General features: G+C 41.5%; 1 protein-coding gene and 1 long non-coding RNA gene across 2 annotated transcripts in view; both read right to left on the bottom strand.

Annotated features, from left to right (window-relative positions):
- Positions 1 to 24537, bottom strand: part of LOC132112911 (uncharacterized) — a 100842-nt gene that overhangs the window by 19895 nt on the left and 56410 nt on the right. The gene's annotated exons all lie outside the window — the stretch shown is intronic.
- Positions 407 to 2599, bottom strand: LOC132112903 (DNA-binding protein inhibitor ID-2-like). The gene is made up of 3 exons (XM_059520639.1): positions 1630 to 2599; positions 1392 to 1452; positions 407 to 994 (listed from the first exon to the last, which is right to left on the bottom strand). The coding sequence occupies exons 1-2, from the start codon at positions 1978 to 1980 to the stop codon at positions 1396 to 1398; spliced, it is 408 nt and encodes a 135-aa protein (XP_059376622.1). The 5' UTR covers positions 1981 to 2599; the 3' UTR covers positions 407 to 994; positions 1392 to 1395.

Below are 24537 nucleotides of genomic sequence, written 5' to 3'. Positions count from 1 at the left end.
CCATTTCATTCACACACAGATTATACTAATTAGAGAACCCATGGATACGATCACGATTAATGTTCAAACTTCCAAACACCTTCAAGAATTGAGTTTCACCACACAAGAAGATAGAAGGAGGTCAATCGCAAGAAAAACTGATAGGCTGTATGATTTGTGGACCGTTATATATTAAGAAAAAGCTATGGACTGAAATGAATGCATTTTTTTAATTTTATTTTTTACACAGCCATATGGCAATGTAAAAGATTGATTTAGGTTCCAATCCGTGTGGGTGAATGTGCATGTGTGAAGGGTCAGTGACATGCTTTTGAATCCTGGATATAAAAGGCAAGGTCAATAAACAGCAATACACCAGCAGATTGACTTTTTTTTTTTTTTTACACACAAGCATAAAAGACCAGCGTCAAATAAAGCATTTGATTTATTTTGTATAAAAAAAAAAGGTACGATTTACAATATTACTTTTATAAAAAGTCTCAGCATACAGCATAACACTTTGCAGATACTGACAGTCCAATTTCTGCAACTATACAAGATAAAACTCAGAGAGTTCACAAGGTTTCATCATCTCATTTTCAACGTCCAGTCCTTCGTGTGCCAAAAGAATTGACAAAAACAGACTTAAACTTTGTACAGTAACTAACCACGTCTTCTCCTATTCACACGGTCTTCACGAAAAAAAAGGTAAGACTTCTTCTCAATGCAGAGAAAAGGTTCCTTGTGATCTTTTACAGGTTTCCCTCCTATTTTCAGGGAATATAGTGCTTCTTCCTCTTGAAGAAAGTACCAAATAAGTCTTTTTAGAAGATAAATAATCATGTCCGAACTTATAGCACAATCACATGGATTGTCCTTTTTAGAAGCAAAAAAAGAAAAAAAGTCTCTTGATTCAATTACAGAAAAAAAAAAAAAAAAACTCCAGACTGAGAACATAAATCAGAGGAAAAGCCAGTTCCCAGGTCCTGTGTGTTCTTGTGTCTTAACCAAACACCTGCAAAGGATTGAGAAAGAGGCACATTTAGAGAATGCAAACAGGGCAGAGATCCGGACAGCCTGGCGCCAGAGAGGAAGCCACAGTTTGAACATTTAACCAAACACTCAGAGACTGAGCAAAACCCTGGGCTCCAGATGTACACGAGCACAACTTCTGCCTTCGCTTAATGCATGCATTTCAACCTCCGCTGATGCTTATTACACAATTCATACAACTTTACACACTATGTGACACAATGGTCCTTAACACATTTGATTAGACGCTCTTGAAATTAAACACTACTCTGACGGCACAATTTTTTTTTTATTTTATTTGTATTTTTGTAATTTTTTTGGCCATCATTTACAGCATATAATACAAGGCTTATTAAAACAGTGTGTTCAAGAGCATTTACCTGATTAAGGGTAAAGCGTCCTGCTGTCCTCTGTGATCAAGTCTGATTGAAACTCAGGTGCCTAAAGGGACCAAAAAATACCATTTAAGTATTTTATTAAGGCTGGTTATTTTTACAAAAACATGTAACAAATCAATGCAGCTTTATATAACAAATTTAAAAATTCACATGCAAATAGAAGTAGACAGATATATCTATCTATCTCTCTCTCTCTCTCTCTCTTTCTAGGGTCATTCACCTGTAATGAGAGGATGCTGATGTCTGTGTTGAGTGTTGTCAGGGGGGTTCTGGATGTCCCCTGCCCCGCTCGCGGGTGATGCAGGCTGGTGATTGCGGAATTTGAGTCAAGTGCGATCTGAAGGTCCAGGATATAGTCGATGACATGTTGCAGGATTTCCATTTTGCTCACGTTTTTGTTCTGAGGGATACTCGGCACCAGTTCCTTCAGTTTGGAGTAGCAGTCGTTCATGTTGTACAGCAGGCTTAGGGGATCGTCCACGGGGGTCTTGCTCCGTGAGATTCCCAGACTGTGCTCCGTAACATTCGCGCTGCTTTTCCGGAAAGACCTGACTGGGCTTATTGCCTTCATGTTGACACGTCTGAACTAAACGGTTTCGTTGGAAGAGTCGCTTTTGTGTTCGAGAGTTCCTCTTTGCGCTGGGCTGTCGAAGCAAACGCAGTGGATTAGCGAGCTGTCATCGCTGAATATATACCCAGCTGGGTGGGTTGTTCACGCGCTGGTTTGGATCACGCTGATTGGTGGGAATGGACGCGTCAGTCATCACCTTCGCTCAACGCTATTGGTCGCTGTGCTGAGCGTTCTAAGCCCGCCCATTTGTTCCGCGTTCTTAACCAGTGAAAGCGCGTGTTCAGGGCGGCGCTGACTGCCTTCAGCTTCCACGGATAATTTCTCAAATCAGTGTACCTGTTTCCGATCAAGAGAATTAGGACTTGCAAGTGTAAGGGTTTGTTCACGCATTTTCCGCTTTTGTTTCTAGTGTAACAGTCAAAATGTATCAAAACAAGATTAGATTGATTATGTTATGCTGGACATCATGAGTTAGGCTTCCCTATACAATAGGCTACACATTTAATATTTTAACAGGGTAGGCTATATCTCTATATTTAAAATACAATGCAGCTTATGAGATTTACAATACCTAGTGCCTTTAAACATCAAAAGGCAGGAACTAAACAATATCTCCAATAATCAATGTGTTACACATTTGATTTTTTTATTTATTATTTTCCTTTCCCCCATGTTAACACAGTGTATCAACATTTACCTCGAGGTCATGATGCCACTTGACCTTATTTTTTAGAAATATATTTTCTTAGAAATTGTGCCCTCTGTCCTTCCTTCAGGACACAGCATAGCCTATATATATATATATATATATATATATATATATATATATATATATATATATATTATATTTTTTTTTTAATCCACTGAAGTTTGCTTGTGGACATAGGCTACCAGCATTTTTTTAGATTTTACTTTCTGCAGCTGGTGATGTGCCCTTAATGTTTATGTTTGTTTGTGCCCATCATGACTGCGGGGGGTTATGGGAGCAGTCTTTAGGTCTGATGAGGGTCGTTTAAGAAGTAGCCTAACAGGGAGAATGCGCGCAGCATTATGATAGTCAGACATGCGGAAGAATATTTTTTATATCCTGACACGGATAATATTTCCATTTTTAGAAACCTTTTTGGCAGTCTAGAGCGAGAGTGGTGGCAAAAATAGAAAAAAAAGCTCTTTGTTTACCAATGCTAAGTAACAATGGAGACAGAGATTTCCTGGTTGCTTGTGCATATCCGACTAAACAGATGTTTGCGGAGATGCGTCGGAACGCGGTCGTGTTGTGTCGGAATGCAGCTCATACATTCTCATTATCACTCCTTCGAAAATGAAGTAGGTTTACTTGAAAGATTCCTCCAGGCCGATGCATTTGAACATTTTTAAATAGCCTAGCTAATGTTTGCAATTCCGATCGCGCAAGACTTACAAAGCGTGACACACGAGAGCATTGTGGGCTCGTTCGCATCTGCCGCAACTGGCTCTCTCCATTTTCTCCCTCGTCCTTTTTGTTCTCACAGCTGTGTACATTTCGCATGACACCCTGACCGATCCCTGACAGGTGATGAATTGGCTCAAAGCAAAGCAACACTACAGCGAGCTCACGCTCTCGCAGACTCTCTGGCGCCAGCCCCGTGACGTCACCCATTCACGGCGGCCCTCCAGCGCGTCCTCGCGGCGCCGTCCGGGCGGCTGCTATGGAGACGGGGGCCGGTTCTCAGCTGATCAATGGGGCCCCGGCGCTCGTCACCCCCGAGGCCCGCACACCTGCATCGATTTGCATTTCTTTGCTTACGTTTAACTTGGAGGACTTCTCGCCCTTTGGAAAAAATCTAGACTTTGAAACGAACGCAAGGTACAAAAAGTAACCCGAAGTTACCTTGACTTTTCTCTCGTAGAACGCATTGTCAGTAAGTCGTGCATTATTGTGGATTAAAAAAAGATGAAGCGCCAGTCGTTCAAACGCCAGGATGGTGAATCATTGCGTGGTTTTAAAAGAAAATAAAAAGTTGTGGAATTTTACAAGTTTGAATGTTACACGCAAGTAGACTACAACACATTTCAATCGCGTCTTAAACGTTTCAGTGACCACATAGAAGTAGCCTAACCATTGCAACAATAGTCGCTTCAATAGGCTACTTTCCTGTAAAATATCAAAGATAGCCTATATTGACAAATAGGCTATAGCCTACATAAGCTATCACAAAAACATCCAAACATTTTCTAAAAGTTGACTGTTGGAGCTAAAAAGTAGCTAATTTGGCTTCCGCGAAACGAACCGACTGACTGCGTCCTGAAAGCGACGGAAGGCAAATTAATAACGATTTATAACAAACATTCTGCACAAGCCTAAATACAGGCTACTCACTATAGAAGAACATCTTACACCCTCAAATGCATCATTTTAGAGTCACGTTTACGTTTCTGTCTCCCGTCAGAAAGCTAACAATGATAATGGCAAGAACACAATGTGAAGTTGGCAGAGAGTTGACGGGTTCTCCGCGGGCTGGAGTCAGGGTGTCTGTCCCGCCTCCTCTGCTGTTCTGTTCCAACTCACTGCAGCTGCACAATCCCTCCCGTCTCCAGCAGATCCCAGAGAGTCACATCTTACCAACCTATTTACTGTCGTCTAGGATCTTTGACAACAATATTCAAAACAACGAATCTACTATCGAAATGTGAAAGATTAGGGTAAATTATCCGACAGAATCTCAAATTCACGAGCATTCTGACAACATTCGGTGCTAACGGCTTTACATTCTAAACCGCACAACGTTATGCGACGCTTTCATTAAATCCTCTTTAAGTTTTAAAACTCTTACGTCAAACTTCCCGATAACGTGGGATAAAATAAATAGCCCATAACAAAATATTGCTGTCCCAAGAACCGTTTTAGCTCGAGTCATCGCATTATTCTTAGCGAAGGCAGATTAAAACAGGCTTCAGATGTTCGAGCGCAGCGGATCGTTTCGTTTTTCTCTCGGCTGTGGTTTCGGCTCTCGGTAGTAGCTTTGAGGCTCCCACGCGCCTGTCGCGTGCAGCAGTACACGCGTGAAAGTGTGGCTCGCGACTCTTGTAGCAACATCGACCCCATGGGCGTGGCGTTGATGTTTGGCTAAACTATTGTTCGCCTCCCAAAGAGGGTCCTTAGAAATTTTGCAATTCAGAACTTCGAGTATTTTTCTTGGTTGCGTAATGTGCTGTTACTGCTTGTATCCTCACAACGGACCATTGAAACGCTCTTCCTTTAGCTGTGTCAGAGCATCACCATTCTTTCAAATGTGAATTTATAATAAACAATACAGACCGGGGCTAGTTGTCACAGAGGCTCTATTTCAAAACTACGTTTTGAGGGAAAACTTCTGTAAAACCTGAATGAATAGGCTACTTGCTTTTTCTTATTTTTCTTTATAATCAAAATATCCTAATAAAAAATAGTGTTATCAAACTATAGCTGTTAAATACTATATATATATATATATATATATATATATATATATATATATATATATATATATATATATATATATATATATATATTTCCTTTTTTTGATGAATAGAAAATTCAAAACAACAGCATTTACTTGAAATATATTTTTATGATTTTAATGTGTCTGTTGAATAAAAGTTTCTATTCTTTTTCAAACACACACACACAATGTTTTATTTTATCTGTTTTTGTTTTTGTAAACTAACTGCAAACTTTTATATATTAAGTGTTTTTCATGGGTCATCCCACTTTACAGAAATGTAACTCTGCCTTGTGTTTTAGATGGAAATCTATTCAGAGAGGTCATGTAGAAATTTTAAGGCAGGAAACAAAAATACTAAATCAAATGTAAAATTTGAAAGAATATAGCTGTCCAGTGATTTAGTGCTGAGTTGAAATAACGTCACTGTAAGCAGAGTATTAAAGATAGATTTGTTCGGTTGTGACTTACTTTCTGTAATAGCTGTACATCAATAAAACCAGAATAGATGAGAGATGTATCAGTCCTCATATACAGTAGAAGTATAAGAGAAACCAGTAGTGTGCATTATTGAGGAAGAGAAATCCTGCAAGGCTCCTTTCTCAGTCCAAATACCCTTGTCTTGAGTGTCACAAGGGAATTGAGAGTATTTGGGAGATCTGAAACTGCCTGAGACTATCTGATACCATATGGACATGCAACTTTTTGGTTTTTGTGGTGGCTTGTGCCACTCAAACTGCTTTGGTTTTATTCTCTTTCTCCGCTAGAGCCTCTGTGCTGGATTGCAAAGACTAGTTTTTCTTGTGAGCCACTTCCCTACTGGCTTCTGCTCTCAGTCACTGGACTCTTACTCAATCTCATCTCTTTATATAGCTCACAAGGAAGAGAGAGTCTATGTCTATGGGGAATTAGTTTCTCTCACTATTATTAAATAGTTGGAGAGCATGTTAGATGAGTGAGGAGTCTGGGGTTTTGTGTAAAGTTGCTTCTCACGCTCATCCATCAAAATGTTATTTCTGGACTTCATATGAAAAAGCATGTTTATGTGAGAGTTTGGGGCTTATTTGGAGCTTTTACTTTGCGTTGAACCTAGAACTTTCCCTTGATGTTTTACACCAAAATGTAGGGACACGTTTCATCTAGCTTTCTAAATCCAAGTCATTTATCTGTACTACATATTTAATAATATGCCAGTTACCCCTTGAAACTGATGATTAAGATGGAGATTTAACTCCCTAATGTTGTTTAGGCAACAAGAACCCACCATTTAGTTCGATTGTAGATTATTGTGACTGATTGGAGTAGTAAGATAATGGAAATAAAGTACAGGGTTTCAAACAGAAATGTCCGGGACATTAAAGTGCTGTGCTTTGTGCGGAGAACAAACAGAGCATTAATCAATGAGATTTGACAATCATTGGGCTTTTAGTGATCCACTATAATGGTTTTTATCCAGAGGAGGTTTCTAGTATTCTATGGTAATATAAACATTTGAGGAACACAGGAAGTACTTCAGATGCTTGACGGTATTGTTGACGTACAGTATGTGCACTGCTATGAACTCTAAGATCTCCAATTCATACACGTTTGATTGTAAGAATATTGTTTTATGAATGTGAGATGTGTTCTCATTGGCGGGTGAGGGTTTTACAGTGAGGGCTCATGCAGTTCGGTTCTCCCTGCAGTGTTGTGGTAGCAGCACGGCTCTGCATGCACCAGTGCTGAAGAAAGATATCATGGCAGTGTGCCAATATTGCATGTGGGTCGGGGATTACATTCAACAGGTATTGCTGCTGCTTTAAGCACTCCAGCAAAATAAAACACTTCTGTGATTTCTCTGACTCCTTTGAATAGTCATATTCATATTCAAATTCAGAACTGGCCTTTATGCACTAGGTTTTTATACATTGTTTTTAATAAAAGTTGTAAGTATGCGACAATAAAAAATGTAATTGGTTGTAAGTTACATTATCAAATACAGAAAAAAACTGTTTATGGTTTAATATAGCATTATATGTAGTTTAAAAAATAAAATATATCACAGTATCATTTATAGTAAAATATGTAAAAAAAAAAAACATTTCTTCTTATTTTTGTTATCAGTAATGTACACTAGAGCACACCAATTTGAAGAGATGAGTAATCCAAAAATGTAAATTCTGTCATCATATACAAATTTTTATATTACAGTATTATAATAATTCAGTATTTTATTCCTTTTTTTGTGTCACAGAATGTAATTTTAAGATGTATATGTCTAATATAAACCATTTTTATTGTACTTTTATTGTGTTCAGATCATGGATTTTTAATTTATGTGTATGTGTGTGTGTGTGTGTGTGTGTGTTCCAGAGAGGAAAGATGTCCTGCAGGTTAGAAATGGCATGAGGGTGAGTACATTACATAATTTTCATTTTACTTTTAATTACTGCAGTTGTGCCACTAAGAAAGATGGCAATAACATCCATCTCACAACAAAGTAGCAAGGACAGCTCAGCTAGTACCTGATTAAATCTAGACTTTAATTCATATAGATTTACTAGACGCATAATTTTCAACCAGCCCTTGCTTATTTGTGACAAATAACATATGGGGTCAGGAGCGCATCAGTGCAGGCTAATGTCATGCTATATTGATTCCTCTGCAGTTTGCTTTATCGAGGGGCCGACTCTCTGGAGTAGACTTGCCTGTGTGCACACTGATAGAGGTGCTGTTCTTCATCATTGGTTCTACACCTTCCCCACCCCCACGTCCCAATGAATTATTCATGATATGCTAATGAGCTTCTCGGGAATTTCAAGGGCCTCTTTAATAGCTGTTCAGTGTCAAGTGGTAGCAGTGAGGCAGGATCGGGCCACAAAGACGAGCTGACAGTGATGGTCTTGGCAGAATCTGTGCCCTGCACGGGGCCCCTAATACAGCGGCTGTCCTGAGGGCCCCGTGTCTGATGAGCTGATCCATGCTGCTCTGTCACGCTGACCTTTGAGTGTGTGAAAGGGGATCTGAGAAAGGGAAGGGGATGTAAGCTGTGACACATGTGCTGTTCCCTGCCACTCCATGTAAGTAATACTCTCAGATCCCTGTGCAGTTTCACCAGTGAGTCTGTTCAGGAACTCGGGAGTTTCACTTTGAATGACCACTTTTTTGTCTTTATGTCATTATATGCAAGACATCAAGTGACATCTATAAATACATCTTAGGTTTTAAATGAAAACAAAAACAAACAAACAAACAAAAATAAAAGCAATAGCTATCTAGTTCAAAATTAGGTTAAGAGCTTTTGGAGACTCTGTGGCTTCCAAACATTAGTGGATCAAGTTCTTTGTTAATGTGATGAACTACACCTGCGAGACACACCTATGTGAATTTGAGAGGAACGGACTTAATACATCCACTAAAGCTGCCTTGATATCAGTTGGTTAAAAACAATTAAAAATGTATTTAGCATCATTGTTTGCAGATGACACTCAGTTTGATACTTTTTGACATTCAAACATTGCGACCCCAAAAGGGTCCAAATACTTACATTTACATTACATTTAGTCATTTAGCTGTCAAAATCAACAAAAGAGCAATGATAGGCAAATGTTATAACAAGTCTCAGTTAGTTTAACGTAGTACACATAGCATTTTTTTATTTAAATTATGTAATAAATAAAAAGAAAACAGATAGAATAGAAAAAGAAGCTAGTATTAGAGGCTTTTTTGATTTTGTTAACTGTATAATAAATAAAAAGAAAACAAATAGATTTAATACAAAAAGATTAGAGACGCTAGCTGTTTTTTTTTTTTTTTAAGAAAACAAGCAGTTAGTAAATTAATAGAGTGGAAGTCTAAAATTGTTACGGATCACTCAGAGACAGAGGAGTAACAGATGAAAGATGTTATTTATTGAATACACACTCGCAGAGGAGCGGGAAGTGAGGAGTGGATGGGTGTAGGGATCCGTGCCGGGAAGGAGGGGACCACACACACGCACCGTGGGGTTTTAGGAGGATCTTGGAGGTAATCCTTGGAAAGAAGATGGAAGAAGAGTCTTTGGAGGTTATCCTTGGAGAGAAGGTAAAGAGGAGTTAGTCCTAATAGTTAGCGCAGGAATGATCTTGTCGCGAACGTGACCGGACAATGACTGTGTGCGTGTGTGTGGCTTTTGTGGTGCTGTGGTGGATGATAGGTGATGCGGAACAGGTGGTGATGATTAGTATTCAGGTGAGGGTGTGCGCCGTGATTGTGTGGAGGTGGAACCTGGTGTGTTTGTGACAGTACCCCCCTCCCCAGGGCCCGCTCCTGAGGGCCGGGGACCCCGACGTCGTGGTGGGCGTCCTCTACCCCTGGGAGCTGGTCGGTTGGGGTGTCTTGAGTGGAAGGTATCCAGCAAGGAGGGGTCCAAGATGTCGTTGCGTGGGACCCAGGAATGTTCCTCTGGACCATATCCTTCCCAGTCCACTAGGTACTCCAGCTGCCCACCACGCCGCCGGGAGTCCAGGATGTCCTTGACTGAGTAGGCTGCGCCGTCATCTAGGAGGAGAGGGGTTGGGGGGGGGGGGGGTCTTCCGTCTCGCCAGGTTCTGTGGAGGGAAGAACAGAAGGATGGTGAGGTTTCAGGAGTGAGACATGGAATGTGGGGTAAATCAGGTACTCGGGAGGAAGTTGCAGTTTGTAGGTGACCGGATTGATCTGCTGAGTGATAGTGAACGGGCCAATGAATCTGGGACTAAGCTTGCGGCAGGGTAGACGCAGGCGGATGTCCCGGGTAGACAGCCAGACCTTCTGACCGGGTTGGTACTGGGGAGCCTCGGAACGGCGAAGGTCGGCTGCCGTCCTGCGTCTACGGAGCGCCCGTTGTAGTTGGTGATGGGCCGCGTCCCAGACCCTCTCGCTCTCCCGGAACCAATAGTCGACCGCGGGAACGTCAGAGGGCTCTCCAGACCAGGGAAACAGGGGTGGCTGGTAGCCGAGTACGCACCGGTAGGGTGTGAGTCCGGTGGTGGGTTGACGGAGGGAGTTCTGTGTGTACTCGGCCCACCCCAGGAATTGATTCCAGGAGTTCTGGTGGCCGTGACAGAAGGTACGGAGGAAGCGTCCGATCTCCTGGACCTTCCTTTCCGTCTGCCCGTTGGACTGCGGGTGGTAGCCGGAGGACAGGCTGATGGCCACACTTAGGAGGGAGTGAAATGCTTTCCATACCCGGGAGATGAATTGGGGGCCCCGATCCGACACTATGTTCTCTGGAATGCCGAAGTACCTGAAGACATGGTTAAACATCAGTTCTGCCGTTTCCATGGCAGTGGGGAGACCCTTCAGAGGAAGAAGACGACATGCTTTAGAAAATCTATCCACAACAATCAGAAGACATGTGTTATTATCAGAGGGAGGAAGGTCGGTCATGAAATCCACTCCCAGGTGTGACCACGGGCGGTTGGGGATGGGCAGAGGATGGAGTTTGCCAGATGGTAGATGGCGAGGACTCTTGGACATGGCGCAGCTGTTACATCCACTCACGTACCTTCTGACATCCGAGGCCATGTTGGGCCACCAGAAGCGTTCCCGTAGCAACGAGAGGGTTTCATTGACCCCCGGGTGACCAGTGCCAAGTGATGTATGGGTGGCGTGGATGAGAGGAGTGCGACGTGTCCTAGGGATGTACTGGTGTCCTGGTGGGCAACCCGGCGGAGCGTTGGTAGGAGTTTCGGCTGGAGGTAGGGTTTCAGCAGACCAAGTGATAGGGGCAACTATAACTTTGTCTGGGAGGATTGGTTCGGGGTTCTCAGACCTCTCTTCGAGTGAGTAACATCTGGACAGAGCATCGACCTTAACATTCTTTGCCCCAGGGTGGTAAGTGATGGAGAACTGGAAGCGGGTGAAGAATAGTGCCCAGCGGGCTTGTCTGGGGTTGAGTCTCTTGGCTGCCCTAAGGTATTCCAGGTTTTTATGGTCAGTGAGAACTTGAAAGGGGTGTTTGGCTCCCTCCAGCCAATGTCTCCACTCCTCCATGGCAAGCTTGATGGCAAGTAGTTCCCTTTTGCCAATGTCGTAGTTTACCTCCGCCGGGTTGAGCTTCCTGGAGAAGAAGGCACATGGATGGAGGCGGCTGGGCGTCCCCTGCTGCTGAGACAGGACCGCACCCACTCCGGTGGTAAAGGCGTCCACCTCCACGACAAATGGTAAATCAGGGTTAGGATGCACGAGGAGTGGGGCGGTCGTAAAGGCCAGCTTCAGGGCCTGGAAGGCTTCGGTGGCGGCTGGAGTCCATGACAGGGACTTGGGCTTCTGACGAAGGAGGTTGGTTAGAGGACTGGTGATGGTACTAAAGTTCTGAATGAATCGTCTGTAAAAGTTTGCGAAGCCAAGGAATCGCTGTAGTTCCTTGATGGTGGAAGGAATGGGCCAATCCCGGACGGCGCTTACCTTCCCCTCGTCCATCCGGATGCCACCGCGGTCGATGGTATAGCCAAGGAACTGCACTGAGGGCTGATGGAATGAGCACTTCTCTGCCTTTAGGTAGAGCTGGAAGTCCCTCAGGTGTTGCAAGACCTCCGCAACGTGGCGTCGATGTTCGGCCTGGCTCCGGGAATATATCAAGATGTCATCAATGTACACTAGGACGAATTGATGGAGGAAATCCCGGAGCACCTCATGCATGAAATCCTGGAATACGGAGGGGGCGTTTACTAGCCCATACGGCATCACGCAGTACTCGTAGTGGCCAGTAGGGGTGATGAAGGCGGTCTTCCACTCGTCCCCCTCGCGTATCCGGATGAGGTTATACGCGCTGCGGAGGTCCAACTTGGAGAATACAGTGGCACCACGGAGATGTTCTAGGGCCGCTGGGATGAGGGGAAGAGGATAGCGAAACTTCTGAGTTATCTTGTTCAGGGCTCTGTAGTCGATACATGGCCGCAAACCTCCATCCTTCTTTGCCACGAAGAAGAAACTCGAAGCAGCAGGGGGGGTAGATGGGCGGATGTATCCTTGAGCCAGCGCCTCCCTGATGTAATCCTCCATGGCCTTCTCCTCGGGAACGGATAGGGGATAGATCCGTCCCCTAGGCACTGGTTCACCCGGCAGCAGATCTATAGCACAGTCCCATGGCCGGTGTGGAGGCAGCTTGGAGGCCCGCTTCGGGCAGAAGACATCACTGAAGGGGGTGTAGCACTGGGGTATGGAGATGGACTGGTTGACGACAGGGCTTTCAATAGAGGTGGTGTAGACTGGTAGTGATTCGGAGGGATGTTCCACGGGAACTGGACAGCCGGAGATACATGATTGAAAGCAGGCTTCGCCCCACTTCAGGATTTCTCCGGTCTTCCAGGGTTATGCTGCTCCAACCACGGGCGCCCTAGGATGACGTCAGCGGTGGAATCCTCCAGAACCAGCAGATGAATGTCCTCATGGTGAAGGAGTCCAGTTTGGAGGGAGATTGGACCCACGCAGTGGCGTACATACTTCTTGCTTAACGGCTTGCCGGTGATGGTGTGGATATGGTAAGCTGCCGGCGTGGCCGAGGTTGGGAGCCTGAGTTGACGGCAGAGGGCGCCGGAGATGAAGTTGCCGGCTGACCCAGAATTGAGGAGGGCGGTAACTGGAAGAGACACATCAGCCGCAGTAAGTGTCACAACAGTGGTGAGTGGTTTCATTGAATATCGTGAAGGAAGGATGGCACTCACCATGGGATGAGGAGGACGAACGGGGCACCCAGCTATGGTATGCCCCGGGCTGCACAGTACAGACAGAGATTCTGGGCCAGCCGTCTTTGACGCTCCGCCATAGTGAGGCGGTAGGAGTCCACAAGCATGGGCTCTCTGGCTGGTTCTGGGGAGCTGACGTTCTCTGGTCGGCAGAGCGGAGAGGAGGAATGCGCCTGGCCCTGGTGCTCTTCTAAGCACGACTGCATACGAGTGGCGAAGCGGATGGACAGCTGGATGAATCGCTCGAGGCCGATGGTATCCTCGTATGCAGCGAGATGCAACCGCACTCTGGGCTCCAATCCTTGGCGATAGGTAGTGAGAAGGGCCTGTTCGTTCCACCCACTAGAGGCCGCCAGAGTTCTGAACTGCAAGGCATAATCATTGACAGACATATTCCCTTGTTTCAAGTTGTATAATCTCTCACCTATTGAGGAGTCCCAGGCAGGTTTGCCGAAAACTTCCCGGAAGTGTTCGATGAAGCTAGAATATGACTGGGTTACAGGATTATTCTGGGTCCAGAGAGAGTCTGGCCATTGTAAAGCCTTGACTTGTAACTGGGAGATAATGAAAGCTACCTTAGCTCGATCCATTGGGTAAGAGAGCGGTTGCATCTCCAGGACCAGTGAACACTGAAGCAAGAATCCGCTGCATTCCTCCGCCGAACCAGAGTAGGGCGCTGGCCGTGCCATGGGACTAGCGTGCACGGCAGGTGAAGGAGGGATGATGGGATCCGCGGAAGTGCTCGCTGGTGGTGGTGATGCAGGTGCTGACATTAGTGTACGGCGGAGTGCATCTACTAATTCTTGGAAGGGATCTGTGAGGCTCATGCTTGTGTCTCTCGGTGCTGGTCCAGTCATCTGTTACGGATCACTCAGAGACAGAGGAGTAACAGATGAAAGATGTTATTTATTGAATGGACACAAGCAGAGGAGCAGGAAGTGAGGAGTGGATGGGTGTAGGGATCCGTGCCGGGAAGGAGGGGACCACACACACGCACCGTGGGGTTTTAGGAGGATCTTGGAGGTAATCCTTGGAGAGAAGATGGAAGAAGAGTCTTCGGAGGTTATCCTTGGAGAGAAGGTAAAGAGGATATAGTCCTAATAGTTGGCGCAGGAATGATCTTGTCGCGAACGTGACCGGACAATGACTGTGTGCGTGTGTGTGGCTTTTGTGGTGCTGTGGTGGATGATAGGTGATGCGGAACAGGTGGTGATGATTAGTATTCAGGTGAGGGTGTGCGCCGTGATTGTGTGGAGGTGGAACCTGGCGTGTTTGTGACAAAAATGTTTTTTTTTTTTTAAGAATATAATTGGAATAGAAATTGCTAGAGTTAGTGGGTCAAATAAAGATGGAAGAGATGTGTTTTTAGCTGATTCTTGAAGATGGCTAAGGATGCTCGGATTGAGTTGGGCAGGTCATTCCACCAGAAGGGAACATTTAATGTAAAAGTTTGTGAAAGTGATTTTTTGCCTCTCTCATATACTTGATAAGATGCTTATATTTACACTACTGTTCAAAAGTGTTTTTTGGAAGAATTCTCTTATGCTCACTAAGGCTACATTTATTTGGTCAAAAATACTGAACAGTCATATTGTAAAAATGTAAAAGTTTTAAATAACAGTTTATATATATATATATATATATATATATATATATATATATATAGAGAGAGAGAGAGAGAGAGAGAGAGAGAGAGTGAGAGAGAGAGGGATTATATATTATATTATATTATATTAATGATACATATTATGATAATTTACTATATATTAATATTTCATAAAATATTATCTTTTTGTCATGGCAAAGCTGAGTCTTTAGCATTACTGCAGTTTTCAGTGTCACATGATCCTCCAGAAATTATTCTAATATGCTGGCACATATTTGGCACACAATAAACATTTCTTATTATTATCAATGTTGAAAACAGCTGTGCTGCTTAATAATTTTGTGGAATTTTTTATTTATTATTTTTTCCCGATGATTCTTAAATGAATAAAATTTAATGCGTAAAGTTTAATGCATCCTTGCTGAATAAAAGAATGATTTTCTTAAAAAAAATTAAAATAAATCTTACTGACCTCAACCTCAATCTGACCAGGTATGAAACGACACAAATATAAGTTAATGAAGAAAGAATTAACACTTTTGGATGAACTATCCCTTTAAATATCCTGTATATCTCCAGATATCCACCCTGTTCTGTTCAGATTTCATATCAAACAGAATAATACAGCATCTTTCTATATGGGTCATAATAGATTCAGCGAGCCAGCAAGACCTTTTTTTTTTTTTCAGGGATGCTCCAGACGCCCGGCTGCACTGTGCAGCATACAGCTTGGATGGACAGACACGGTAAGTGGGGCTATAATAAAGCAGGCCAAACATAAAAGCCTGTCATTAGCCTTTCACAGATGCCCATAGTGCTTAAATGAAAGGCCTGACCTGGGAGCTGTGGAGGAAGACGCAGGGCGTAAGGGGCCGCTGCTCTCCTCTGATCTCAGAACAGCTCCTTCCTTCCGCAGCTCCATTACCATGTCAATCCCAGGGCAAAAAAACAGAGCCTGCCTGGGCCCAGCAGTGGGCCGGATCCATATGGAGCTGCTGGGTCCTGGAATGAATAGTGAATAGAGCGGCTGCTGCTGGAATCTGCCTCCCAGCCTTTGTGAACAGGATGACCAAAGACAAGAGGGAGATTTTGCAGATGGCCAGAGCTATAAATAGGTAGCTAGTCTATCTCCTCGCTGACAGTCTGTCTATCTGTCTCTCTCTTGGGCCGGGCTGCAGTGGGCTCGATAAATAAACGCTTCTTGGTGACATATCACATGTTAGGATGTGGCTGTGGGGCTAAAGGCATGACGCATCTTCTCGTTTGAACGTTCATTACTTAGAACACACATGCAAACCCACTGATAAACAAGTCTGTGCTCTATTTTATGTTTAGACAAGGAAGCATTGTGATCGGAAGTCAAACGTCTCGCAGATGGACTTTAAAATGATAGCTAAATCCACCCATGTTGTCCAGATTGAGGGTTCTTTGTCATTAAACTAAGCCTTAGTATTGAAGCCCATCTGCCCATGCGTATGTGCATGTGTTTGTGTGTATGCGCATATGCAAGCATGTGTCTTTAGTTGTGTGTTTATGAGTGTTTGCGTGCTGAAATTGTATGTATTACAGACAAGGCAAACTCGATGGAGATAAGAGTTGTTATGCTTCCTAACATACTACTTTTAGTGCTTTTAGTATAAAGTGTGTATATAACATTTACCAAAATGTGCAGAATACAACAAAGTACACTACAAAGAATATTGTATACCATAATGCAACATAACCTACTTGACCTTTAATTTCCTGTATGATGAATGAACAGATATGTCAATTTTGACGTATTAATAATTTTTCATTAATTAAATGTTTATATTGGATCAGACTGCAAAAAAAAAAAATATTTTTTTTTAAAATGCTAATTAGATCTGTAAATTGTGACTTATTCATTTTTATTTTAACTAATTATTGGATCAAGCTAAAAAGATATTTCTGCAAAAATATTTGATGAAAAATACAAAATTATTATTTTAGAACAAGACAGCACTAACGTGCACCACCATTAGTTTGCAACGTTTTTGCATAATGCCCTTTTTTTAGTAGGTCAATCATGTGACAGTTATTTTTTGTCAATTGTATTAATTTATTCAAAGATATATGTTTTGAAAAAATAAATTAAATTGATAAATTAAGTGTATATATATATATTTGTATATATATATATATATATATATATATATATATTTGTATAAAAAAAAATAACCTTTATGTGCAAAAAATACAAATACAATTTATTACAATAAAGCTCTATAAAAGTACCTACGATAATCATTAAAAGTGATGTTGTCCTCTCAAACCGAGCTGAAAACACTGTATCGCAGGACATTGGGATGGTTTGCATATGGTCCTGACAGGGGAAAATCATTGCAGCGCAGCACCACGGTTAGATGGCACCTGGCCTGGCATGGACAGGTCACATGCTTCTTCTTAGTATCGCTAGAGATGAAAAATGCGAGTGAGAGAGAGTGAGTTCATTGTCCAAAAAAGAGAGCATGAATTGTACGCCCACAGCCCACAACAATGAAATCCCTAAACAAAGCAGCCAGGTGGTCAGTGCAGGTGGCCCAAGCCTATAACTCAATAGGCTCAGTTTGATCACATTGTAAAACTTGTTTGGTAAAGCCATGAAACATGATAATTCAGTAATAGAAATTCACTTTCATGTTTCATAATCACCTCATTCTCAAGTTATTTCAACATTTAGTTACACAGACATACTGAAGCCATTTGTGATCTTCACAAAATCTGTTTTGAACTACAAGCTTGCGGCCAACTGCATGCATTTAAATTAAAGACAGTGCAGGACACAATAGAAAACACACCAGGCTTTTGGGCCATGGCCTATTTAATGAATCCTAACAGGAAAAGTCTCTGATCTTACCCTTTATTAGATCTCATTTTTAATGATAGGTATTACTGAGATACTAATTTCAGTAACACTTTAGTTTACAGTGTGTTGCACATAACATGGACTTACCATCGTAATAACAGTCAGTTATGCATAATTAGATGCAATAAAAGCATGAACCAAACCTTAATCCTAACCCTAAATTTATAGAAAGTGCATATGGTTCATTAATATTTTTCAGTACTTAAATGTACAATTACACTATAACAAGGACAGCATAAGTAACTGAATTACTTATGAATTACTTATAAATGAACTATTAATTATAGGTTATCTTTATTGCGGTTACACTTTATTTTAGGGTGTCCTTGTTACAGTGTAAATATACATTTAAGTACTGAGTAATATTTATTAACTATATGTACTTACTATAAGGTCAGGGCTAGGATTATGGTTACTTGCATGTAATTATGCATCATTTATTGTTATTATAATATTAAGAACATATAACGTGAAACAAAACACAGTAAAATAAAGCTTTACACTGTAAAAAAAAAATAGAATTTTAACATAAAAAATACTCTAGCAACATTTGAGGTTTTACAGATTTAACTTTAAATACAGTCATTTAATTAACTGATATCTAATGCTATTATATCAACTTATGGAAGTACAGACTGTTTTGTACCTTGTAATACACTGATAACCATCAAAAGCATAGGAGAAAAATCACACCATGAACTAAAGCCAATCACAAGCAGCCTTTTAATACTTATATATGTAGAATGTGGACAGTGTCATTCACACAAACACTGAACACTATCATGGTAACAAACATCAAACTGAAATAATGTCATTTTACAGTTATTCACTGTAAATTTGACGTTCTTTCTCACTTAGATTTTCCAGATATTGCCAAATATTGCCAAATATTGTCCTATCCCAACAAACCATACATCTATGGAAAGCTAATTCATTCAGATGATGTATAAATCTCAATTTTAAAACATTGACCCTGATGACTGGTTTTGTAGTCCAAGGTCATAAATGTTGTTTAAAATGGACTTACGTGAAGTTTAATATTTTTACACTGTAGGACCCTGTTTATCACGTAGACTACAGTCACCTGTTAGTCCGGTCAGTGTCACGGGGAGCTGGGCGTTTTGACACTGGACCGCTCAGGCTGTGTGTAATGGCTGAGCTCCTGAGATTCACACAGCGTCTGTGAGGGTAGCGGACCTCCTGCCATCCAGTTCAGTTCAGCCTGAGCGGCAGACTGCAAGGAGAGTCCAGATGGGCCGAGGATCAAGCCCTACACTCTTGTCAACTGTCTCTCTCTTTCTTTCACATATCTGTTTGTCCTGTTCTTATGTCAAACCTGCCCAAAAATGTAAGGGTTCTAAATTAAAAACTGAGTTTTGTTTCTTTTGAAAACTTTACATTGAAATTCCCATTGAATATATTTGAGGTATCCAGTTGGTGGGAAAAGCACCTCTCATGCTTTCCTGAGAGAACTGAATTTTGTCCCATTACAGATAGCACAGAATTGTTTTTGTCTTTGATTTCGTAGCCCCCTCCCTCCTCTTAGCAGAAATGTGGTCAGTGGTGTCATTACTGTAAATCAAAAGCCTCTTTGGCATTATCTAGTTCCCCTTCTGGCTCTGTAGGTCAGAACAGATGTTGGAAAAGAGGACAAAATGGATCTCCCCCCACAGAGAGAAGCTTTTCTTGCCATCGCTAATAGAGACTCCTTGAAATGCTAATGTCCGCAGTGAATGTTGCCCAGGCTCGCATAGAGATTGTGGGAATACACTCTGATCCCCCCAAACCCCCTTTTGTCATAAGACCACTGAAATATGCTCTGTAAAGAGACATCTGAGACCCCAGTGAAAGGAGAACATTTGAGCAAAGAATCACAAAAGAACAAGGAAACATTACCTCAGATCTGTCCCACACATGGAATTCGGCTGTGTGCAGGAATCTTATCGACCCAAACCTGCGTAGTACACCACAAAACATTAATATTACAGACACACGGCACTCTGTAGTGATATAATCTTGTACAATAATAATAATGTATAACTATAATATCTTAAGGGAAGTGTTCACCCAAAAACCATATAAAAACTTAATATTTTTTGCCGTTGTTCTGCAGAAGAAGAAATGCCCTGATGTTCCAGCATAATAACATATCAACCTCTGTGAACTCCCTAGCAAGCATCTAGTGACGCCCCAGAAACCACAACCAAAACACCCTAGCAATCTCCTGGACCTCCATAGCAACCGCCCGGATTATTTTAGCAGCATCCTAGCAACCTTCTAGAACTCCCTAGGGAAACTAATAATGCCCCAGTAACCACCTTGTTATTTCATAACTTCCTAGAACACCATAACAATGCTTGTAGCAGCTAGCAAAGCCTTAGTAATCCCTAGCAACCACCCAGGATATCCTAGCAACAACCTAGAACACCTTAACAACACCTCTAACATCTAGTAAAGCCCTAGTAATCCTTAGCAACTGTTCAGAACACCCCTAGCAACCACCTAACAAAATGCTAACAACTACCTAGAACACCAACTCATCTAGCATCTAGGAAAGCCCAGGTAACATTCTAAATCGCCCTAGCTACCACCCAAAACACTCTAGCAACCTTTTAGAGCTCCCATGCAACCTTTTTAGAACACCCTAGCAACCACTCAGAACACCCTAGCAACCCTCTTAGAACTCCCTAGCAACCTCTCAGAACACCCTAGCAACCTTCTAGCATTCCCTAGCAACCTAGCAATATATTAAAAGCAACCACATAACAATGCCCTAGCAACATATTAATACTCCCGAACAACTGTCAATATCCTAGCAACATCCTAGAACTTCCTAACAACACCTTTAACATTTAGAAAGTCCTAGTAAAATTCTAAATCACCATAACAATCATGTAACAATGTCATAGCAACCTTTTAAAACTCCCTAGCAACTGTCAACTATTACTTCTAACATCTAGCAAAGTCCCAGTAACATTCTAAATCTCCGTAGCAACCACTCAGAACATCATAGCAACCACTAGCATCCTCTTAAAACTCCCTAATGACTCCTTGCAACAACCTAGAACATCCTAGCAACAATCTAGAACATCCTAACAACAATCTAGAACACATTAACAACAAATCTAGCATCTGAAAAACCTTAGTTACATTCTAAATCTTTATAGCACAACCAAGAACTCCCTAGCAACCATCTAGCAATATCCAGACAGCAACCACATAGCACTGCCCTAGCAACTGCTCAGAACACCCTAGCAACCACTAATATCCTAACAACTACCTAGAACACAGTAATGTCTCTTATAGCTAGCAAAGCCCTAGCAATGTTCTAAATCTGTGTAGCAAGCACTCAGAACATCTTAGCAACAACCTTGCATGGCCTTAGCTGAAATACAGAATAGGGAGCTTTAGAATGTTGCTGGGGCTTTGCTAGCTATTGAAGGTGTTGTCAGGGTGTTGCTAGGAAGTTTTTGGTGGCTGCTAGGTAGATTTAGAATGTTACTCTGGAATTATTTATGCCTTTGTTTTTAAATGTGTAATTTACATAAAGTCATTGGTTCTCACCTGAAACCCTCTATTATTTTCCAGAAAGGTGAAGTTAGACACGACTGCTTATTTTTGCTTTCTTAACATTGAATTTCTTCGAACCATTAAATTTTTTCCTAATTTTCTCACACTTGTTTTTCTCCGCTCTGACACCCTTTCTCTTTAGCACAGATTTGTTTCTCTCACACACACAGACGCGCTGGTGTCACCAGCAGCAGCTGGTGGAGGGAGTTGAGCAGAGCCCTTCTAAAGCCCTGCTGCAGAGGCCATGTGGACACTTTAAAGCTCTTCTCTGCAGCCTGTGAAGTTGTAAAGGAGCTCTGCAACACTGGCGACTGGCGCTGTGAATTTCATGCCAGCTGTAGCGCACAGCCCCCCTCCTTCTGTTTCTGTCTCTTTCTGTCTCTTTTCTTTCATTCTATCCATCACTGCGCTCTCTCTGTGGCAGTAGACATCCCTTTGCACTTCTGTCATGGCCAGCCGGACTCAGGATTTGCATGGCTCTGTGCTTATGCGTAATAGTGAAGCCCATCTGGCTACAGGAGGGATTTTTACCTGTGCTCAGTATTGAGAGCTGTTCTTGCGGATCAGAAACAGTGGCCCCTTTACACCTGGAATTAACATGCGATTTGCATCTGGATAGAACGTAAGCCTAAATAAAAAAAATAAAAATTTAAAAAAGTAATTGTGACTTTTGTTACACTATAGCTTGGGGATAAGTTCTCATTATTAATGAACTATTAACTATGAGTTTTGCCTCATTAAACTCCTGATTTGTTGCTTATTAATAGTTAGTAAGATAGATGAGATGTTTAGGTATGGGGTAGGATTAAAGGATCTAGAATATGGTCATGCTGAATATGTGCTTAATAAGTAATAATAAACAACCAATATTCATGCTATTAAGCAAATAGTCATTACTGAGAACTGGTCCCTAAACTCTTGTGTTCCTGTGACTTTTCATCTCACAATTCAGTCTCAGCCTTCGAATTTTGTAATTTTTTAAGAAATCCAATAAATACCATTTTGTGGTACAAAATGTAGTGCTTTCCTCTTTGCTAGTTATAGTGCAAAATAAACATGAATGAACATCAGAAGGTATTTTATTTCAAACGTTGAAAGAAGTCAATGCACATCTTTAAATTCAAGACCACCAACGTCTGTCTGACAAAATTGTTTGTCGGACAAAATAACAGATTCAGCATTATAATTGGTCAAATCACCTGTCAGTCAAACTCCCTGCGAAGGGACAATTGCCAGTTATAAAGTCAAATTTTGGGATAAAATCCTAAAAAAAGTTACAATTATTGTTCTGACCAACATCAGAAGGTATTTTATTTCAAACGTTGAAAGAAGTCAATGCACATCATTTTTCAAATTCAAGTCCACCAACATCTGCCTGACAAAATTGTTTGTCGGACAAAATGACAGATTCAGCATTATAATTGGTCAAATCACCTGTCAATCAAACTCCCTGTGAAGGGTCAGAATATTGGGATAAAAACCTAAAAAAAAGTTAAAATTATGAGCCCTGCTCTCGGTTACTGAAGCCCTGCGACTGGCAAGAGCAGCTTCCAAATCCTCAGTACTCCTCTTGCTGGATCTGTCTGCTGCTTTTGACACAGTTAATCACCAGATTCTACTGTCCACCCTCAGAAAGATGGGCATCTCTGGAACTGCACTCCTGTGGTCATGCGCGTAATTTGCACGGGGGTTACGGGGGTCATGACTCCCCCAAAAATCAGATCCAGCTAATATAACCCCCCCAATATCATCACATCATTCAGATTAAAATAGATATGAAATATTCAGAATGAATACTTTTGTTCATTTTTTTTTATTAATTTCATTTGCCAGCAAGAAAGATAGTATCATATTTTAAATAATCTGTAATGTACCCCCCGCCCACCGCACCGATTTGGTATTACCAAAGTCTCTGGTATTACCCAACCCGCTTTCAGTACCAAGTTTGTTCACTATTTTGCGCAGTCGATGGGATGAATGGTTGGAGAAAGCTGACGGAAAGATGAAAAGGACACTGAAAGGCAGCCAGACAACGATTTTTCATTGTTTGTCGACACCAGCCAAAAAAAAAAGAAAAAAGAAAAAAAAAAGAAAAACGAAAAATCCTGACCAAACGGAGGTACCCTTAAGTTAGCTGTTAAGTTAGCTCAGCGTTTCTCAAAGTGTGGGGAATAGAAACATGACAAACAGGGTTTGTGCCCATCTTTTTAATTCCTTTATTTATTGACCATACACTCAAAACAAAGACACATTTAAATGTAAGCCTTGACGTTACTTAACCTCTTCACACGTAAGTTTAAAAGTATTTCAAGGCTACCGTTATTGATCGTAGTATCGCTTTATGGTTCCCATGGAGACGCGCCATTCATTGCTTGTCACACCGTAGCCACAATAGTGCTGAATGACTGATGATCTGCTTTTATTTCCTTTTTTATTCAAAATTTCACAAATGTGTTAGCTATAGCAGGATATATCTGATATTCCGATTGTCAAATATGTGCAAGTGGATGTGTTTTGTTGTTCAAACACCTTTATAACGATCGCATTACTTGAGCTGTATGCGCAACGTATTTTAGGTATCTATCTTATTAAAATACCTAAAAAAATACGTACATTATTAGGAATTTACCACCTCTGGTTCAATTTGAGATTATTTTTATTTTTGTTTGTTTGTTTGTTTTTTTGTTGTTCTTTTTGCATGGATTTTGCAAAGTGTCAAAATGAATCAACGCACAACTAGGTTAATGTTAGTCCACACTTGTATTGATGTTATCAGAGGCTAAATGCAAACACAATTATTATTATTTTTTAATCTAATTTTGAGTCTTATTTCATGCAAAGTGATAATATAATTGCACTTTCATTTTCTTTATTTGAAAATTTTTAATGCTGTTATTTGATGTTAAGTTTTTAAAATGTGATGTTAATAAAATACATTTTAACAGTTAAACTTAAAGCCTAGTTTATTAACATTTTGTTGGGGTGATTGGGGACAGGTGGGGCTCGAAACCCTTTCCTACCTCTGAAGTGGGGAATGGCAGAAAAGTTTGAGAAACACTGAGTTAGCTGATGATTTGTTTTGTTGACTGGAGTTGGCTGGCTAGATGTTCGTTTGCCAGTGTCTTATGAGGTAAAGCCAGAGGGTGCCAGGGACTGTGTAGAACCAATGTCACTGAATTGTAACTGCTGTTTGCTCCAATACAGTCACCCGTTTTGGGGGGGATTGCATAATTAAATTATGCAAATTAGCATGTTACCTTTTACACAAGAAAATAATACAATAAATTAATAAATAAATATGCCGCGAGTTTAACCCCCCCAATGGTAGACCCAAAGTTACGCCCT

This window comes from Carassius carassius, chromosome 32 (assembly GCF_963082965.1).
Source record: "Carassius carassius chromosome 32, fCarCar2.1, whole genome shotgun sequence".
In the NCBI taxonomy this organism is placed as follows: Eukaryota; Metazoa; Chordata; class Actinopteri; order Cypriniformes; family Cyprinidae; genus Carassius; species Carassius carassius.
The sequence above is the reverse complement of the archived record's forward strand: the minus strand, read 5'-3'. Positions and strand labels throughout refer to the sequence as shown.

What these genes read in the sequence shown, in the direction of transcription:
- LOC132112903 (XM_059520639.1), bottom strand. Translation starts at nt 1,980, where the DNA reads ATGAAGGCAATAAGCCCAGTCAGGTCTTTCCGGAAAAGCAGCGCGAAT. An exon ending in TCAGCATCCTCTCATTACAG is followed by an intron (nt 1,453 to 1,629) that starts GTGAATGACCCT and finishes TGGTCCCTTTAG; the next exon opens with GCACCTGAGTTTCAATCAGA.